At 74.8% G+C, this 4,802-nt stretch overlaps 1 protein-coding gene across 1 annotated transcript; it reads right to left on the bottom strand.

The window, feature by feature from the left end:
* Window positions 1-4,209, bottom strand: FAM178B (family with sequence similarity 178 member B). Its single transcript, XM_076358856.1, has 15 exons — window positions 3,948-4,209; window positions 3,089-3,474; window positions 2,908-2,969; window positions 2,702-2,812; window positions 2,465-2,614; window positions 2,260-2,365; window positions 2,114-2,183; window positions 1,897-2,017; window positions 1,728-1,818; window positions 1,346-1,522; window positions 1,147-1,244; window positions 653-743; window positions 452-553; window positions 262-339; window positions 1-144 (listed from the first exon to the last, which is right to left on the bottom strand). The coding sequence occupies exons 1-15, from the start codon at window positions 4,207-4,209 to the stop codon at window positions 4-6; spliced, it is 2,046 nt and encodes a 681-aa protein (XP_076214971.1). The 3' UTR covers window positions 1-3.
* Window positions 4,210-4,802: the final 593 nt, after the last annotated feature.

The raw sequence follows: 4,802 nt of genomic DNA, 5'->3' as shown, positions 1-4,802 counted from the left end.
CCCTTACGCCAGCATCTCCTGCCACTTGAGGGAGAGGAGGGCGGCCAGGCCCCTGAGCTGGCTGCGGAAGGGGGGCCCGGTGCCCTCGCCCAGCCCCCTCCCGAAGTGCCGCTCCAGCTGGCCGCAGAGCCGCTCCAGGTGGCCCTGTGGGGACAGGCGGGGGGGGGGGGGTGTCAGGGACACGGCGGACCCCCCCCCCATCCCCGTCCCCGTTCCCGTCCCCGTCCCCGCGTACCCCCACCCCAGGGCCCGGGTGCTCACCCGCTGCTCGGCCGGCGGGCGCTCGGCGCCCACCACGTTGCTGGCGAGGAGGAGGAGGCTGTAGCTCAGGTAGCAAGCCTGCGGACGGGAGAGGGCGGGGAGGGGGGGCGCTCACCAAAAAGGGGGGCCCCCGGGGCACGTCGTGGAGGGTGCCCCACGGCACCCATTTCCCGGCAAGGGGAGCACCCACCTCCTGGTCAACGTCTTCCGGCTGCTCCAGGCCCCCGGCGAGCACCAGGCGTCGCAGGGTGTCCGGCCGGGCCAGCACCAGGAGCCGGCTCAGCGCCTGCAGCTGCGGGGAGAGGCGGGCGTCAGGGCACCCCGTACCCCGTGCCGGAGACCGGCGGGTGGGTGCCGGAGCCCCGGCGCTGTCCCACCTCGGCGCACCCACCTCTGTGTGCGCCCCGGCGGGTGGCACGGTGCCCGGCGGCTCCCTCAGCAGCCGGACCATGGCGTGAAGGCTCAGGTGCCGGCGAAGCTCCCTGGGGAGAGGGGGAAGAGCGTGAGGGAGGGTCCGGCGCGTGCCCACGCGCCCGTCCCCGCCTCTGTGCCCATCACCGCCATCCCCCGGTGCCGAGCCAGGACATCCGCACAGTGCCGCCGTGGCCCCAGTGCCCTCCGGACGCCCGTGGCGAGGGGCGGCGGCGCCGGCAGCTGGATCCTGCCCTCTTTGTGCCTGTGCGACCGGCTGGAATAAAGGAATTAGAGGCAGACGCATCCCAGCCCGCCCGGCCCTGGCACGGTGCCGCGGGGCCGTGCCAGCTCTCGCCGGGCTCCCCGTCACCAATCGGCGGGGCGCGGGTGGCACGGGACGCCCGGCGGGCCCTCGCCGCCGGCTCCGCCCTGGCATCCCGCCCGGCTGCGGCGCTGCGAGCCGGGACGTACCTGCCCCTGCTCGTGAGATCCGGCAGCAGCAGCACGAGGGCAACCAGGTTGTGGTGGTGCCGAGAAAGCTGGCAGAGGGACAGGCAGAGGGCAGGCAGCTGGGGAGAGAGGGAGGCGCTGAGGCGCAGGCAGGGCCGGCAGAGCCCTCGGGGAGGGGTGCGGGCACGGGGCGAGGGGATCCCCCCCCTGCCCTGGGTACCTGCTCCCGCCAGTCCCGGATGCCCTCCAGCAGGCAGCGCAGGAGGTGCCGCAGTTCGGGCAGGGGCCGGCAGCGCAGCGCCCGGTCGAGGCCGAGGAAGGAGAGCAGGGTGACGAGCGCCAGGCGGGCGCCGTCGGCGTAGCGGCACGGCTGGGTGACCACGCACAGCGCCAGGAACTGGAAGGGGAAGGCAGAGTGTCACCGAGGAGTTCCCGAAAACCCGCCGTGGCGACGTTCCCCGCCGGAGCAGGGACGTGCCGGCACGGCCGGCGGCAGCCTCGGCGGGCACCCCTCCAGGAGCTGGCGTCGGCGCCGCCCGCCCAATTAGCAGGGCAGAGATAACGAAGGCGCAGCATCCCCGATGCGGGCAGCGGACTCGCACCCTGCAGATGTCACCGAGCTGCGTCACCAGGGCCAGCGTGCTGGTGGCGTCGGGGCTCGCCTGTTTCGGGGAGCAGGACGGATCCAGGTTCCTGGAAGGAACGGAAGGGGTTGGTGGGGGGGGCTGGCAGGGCGGGCAGCACCCTCCCGTCCGCCGCGCCGGGGCTCACCTCCCGTCGGCGGGGCACAGCTCGGGGGGCAGCAGGCGCCGGCGGCGCAGGGGGCCCAGGTCGGCGCCGAGGTGGGCGAAAGCCCGGCTGATCTCCTGCACCGTGGGGCACCGGGGCTCGCCTGCGGGCGAGGGGAGGGTGAGGGCGGGCAGGGGCCGTGCCGGCGGGGTTTGGGGGGCACCCCGGCGAGGCAGCCCCGCTCCCGCCCCGCGCTCACCCCCGGTGCTCAGCCAGATCTCCCACAGCGCCTGGGAAGCGTTGGTCGTGTCCGGGCAGAGGGTCATCAGCTGCCAAAAACCAAAGAGGGGGTGAGCGGGGTGGCACCGCAGGAGGAGGGGGCACCCTGCCGCAACGGTGGCTTACCTGGAAAAGCCAGCGCAGGACGGGCAGCGGGCAGGTGGGCACGCAGCGGTGGAGCAGGCTGAGGCCCCCGTCGCGGACGAAAGCTGCCTGGCAGGCAGGCGAGTCGCTGGGGGCAGAGATGGCGGGGGGACGGGTGAACGGGGCTCTGCCCGCGTCCCCTGTCCCCCCCTCAACGCGTCCTGCCCGCCCCGCGCCCGGCGCTCACCAGAAGAAGAACCCCTCCAACGTGCTCTGAGGCTCCAGCCCGCGGGCGTCCAGGGTGGGCGCTGGCACCGGGCGGGCGCAGAAGACGGGCTCCCCGGGGTGGACGGCGGGGATGAGTCTGGGTTTGCCGGTGAAGCGGGCCAGGAGATCCCTGCGGGCAGGAGAGCGGCGTCGGGCGGGGAGCGGGCACCACGCGGACCCCCCTAACCCCCAGCCCGGGCACGGCCGGCGGGGGTACCTGTGCTCCTCGGGCAGCTGGGTGTCCTTGTCCGGGGATTCCCAGGGACTGGCGGCGTCCACGTGCACCTGCGCTAGGCCGGCCTGCGGCGCGGCTGCTCGGCTCTGCTCCCTGGCACGGGGGCGGTTCGGGCAGGGCGAGGGTACCCCGGGATGCCCGGCGCAGCCCCCCTGCCCGCTCCCGTGCCCAGGGGGTGCCAGCCTTACCTCTTCTCTCGGACCAGTGAATCCAAGCTGTTGGCAAGCGGATCTGGCTGCGGGCGCGCGACCTGGGCGACAGAGCGAGGGAACGGTGACGCTTCAGTGGGTACCGCAACACCCGGCGGGCGCCGGGACGTCCCCAGGGACCCCCCGATGCCCAGGTACCCACCCTCGGGCAGGGACCTACCTGCCGGTGGTCAGCAGGGCTCGGGGGCTCGTCCCCTGCCAGCAGCATGTCCTTCAGCGGGATCAGGTCATCTTCCTCGCTGTCTACGGGGGACACCCGTCCCCTCGCCGTGCCCGGCGGGCGCCCCCCAAAGCTCCTGCCTGCCTGCTGCGGCACCGTCCCGGCTGCGGTGCGCTGCCCACGGTTAGCCTCACCCCCCAGGGACCTCGCAGCCGCCTCCGGCAGCACCGGGACATGCCCAGAACCATCCGCTGCCGCCTGGCACGGTGGGGAGCCCCGGCTGGCCGCATCCCGCCGGTTGGCATGGGGCTGAGCCGGGCCAGGAGGCTGCCGCCCTCTGCTCACCCGTTTCCTGGTGCCAGGGGACTCCTTGGGGCGCCGGGGGGCTGTGGGGACAGCACAGGGGTCACCACAGACCCCCTTGGGGGCACAGGGAAGGCTGTGGGGACAACACGGGGGTGACCAGGGGGGTCCTTGGGGCACAGGGAAGGCTGCGGGGACAACGCGGGGGTGACCGGGGTCCCCCTTGGGGCACGGGGAAGGCTGTGGGGACAACGTGGGAGTGACCGGGGGGGTCCTTGGGGCACGGGGAAGGCTGTGGGGACAACGCGGGGGTGACCGGGGTCCCCCTTGGGGCACAGGGAAGGCTGTGGGGACAACGTGGGGGTGACCAGGGGGGTCCTTGGGGCATGGGGAAGGCTGTGGGGACAATGCGGGGGTGACCGGGGGGGTCCTTGGGGCATGGGGAAGGCTGAGGGGACAATGCGGGGGTGACTGGGGTCCCCCTTGGGGCACTGTGGGGCCAACAGGAGGGTCACGGCTCCCCTCACACCCGTCCCCAGGGCAGGGCCGCGCTCACCTCGCGCCCCACCGGCACCCCGCGGGTGGCGGGAGGCCTGGGGAGGGCTGTCGGCGGGGGGGGACACGGGGGGCCAGGGCTCCAGCAGGCCGGGGGGCGGCGGGGCGACGGGGCGGCCCACCCGGAGGTGCTTGAGGGCGCGGAGCTGCTGGTAGCGCTGGAGGCCGGCCTGGAAGCCATAGCTGAAGAGGCCCGAGCGGGGTATGCGGGCGGAGGAGAGGGGGATCTGGTACCAGCGCAGCCCCTCGGGGTGGGGGGCCATGGCGGGGCCCGGCCCGGGCCCCTCAGGGGAGACCCCGAAATGGCGGCCAGGGCCTAGCCATGGGGGCGGGGGCGGGGCTGTGAGAAAAAGGCGGGGCTTACGCTGGGGAGAGCCAATAGGAGGCGGGCGGGCCGGGAGGTGACTCCTCCTACCCGCGGCGCCCCGGCGCTTTCAAAGCCTCAACCGCCAACGGCTCAACTGTCCGCCGCGGCCAATCGGAGCGCGCGGGGGCGGCGCGGCCGAGCCAATCACGGCCGGCTCTTGGCGCGGGGGCGGGGAGCAGCCGAGCGAGGGGCTGCCAGCCAATCAGAATGGGAGGCCGGCGGAGCGTCACCGCCTCTCACCGGGCGCAGCGGTGCATGCTGGGAGCTGTAGTCCGGCGGCGGGGGGGGGGGGGAGGGTGCGCGCGGGGCATGCTGGGAGGGGCATCCCGGAGCGCCGAGCGAACCCCACCCCCCCACCCCCCCCCCGCCGTCGCGGAAGCGCTTCCGGGTCGCGCGCACACGGCGGGGCCGGGACCCGCTTCCGCTTTGCCCCGGAAGTTCCCTTCCGCGGCCTGATCCGGTGCGCGGCGGCGGCGGCGGCGCGGCCCG

Source organism: Aptenodytes patagonicus, chromosome 24 (assembly GCF_965638725.1).
Source record: "Aptenodytes patagonicus chromosome 24, bAptPat1.pri.cur, whole genome shotgun sequence".
Lineage (NCBI taxonomy): Eukaryota > Metazoa > Chordata > Aves > Sphenisciformes > Spheniscidae > Aptenodytes > Aptenodytes patagonicus.
The sequence above is the reverse complement of the archived record's forward strand: the minus strand, read 5'-3'. Positions and strand labels throughout refer to the sequence as shown.

Bases quoted from the DNA above. Each gene is read 5' to 3' on its own strand.
- FAM178B (XM_076358856.1), bottom strand. From the start codon at position 4,209: ATGGCCCCCCACCCCGAGGGGCTGCGCTGGTACCAGATCCCCCTCTCC. The intron at 2,018-2,113 runs GTGAGCGCGGGG...CCTCGCCCGCAG, and splicing joins GATCTGGCTGAGCACCGGGG to GCGAGCCCCGGTGCCCCACG. The intron at 1,245-1,345 runs GTACCCAGGGCA...CTCTCTCCCCAG, and splicing joins TCCGGGACTGGCGGGAGCAG to CTGCCTGCCCTCTGCCTGTC.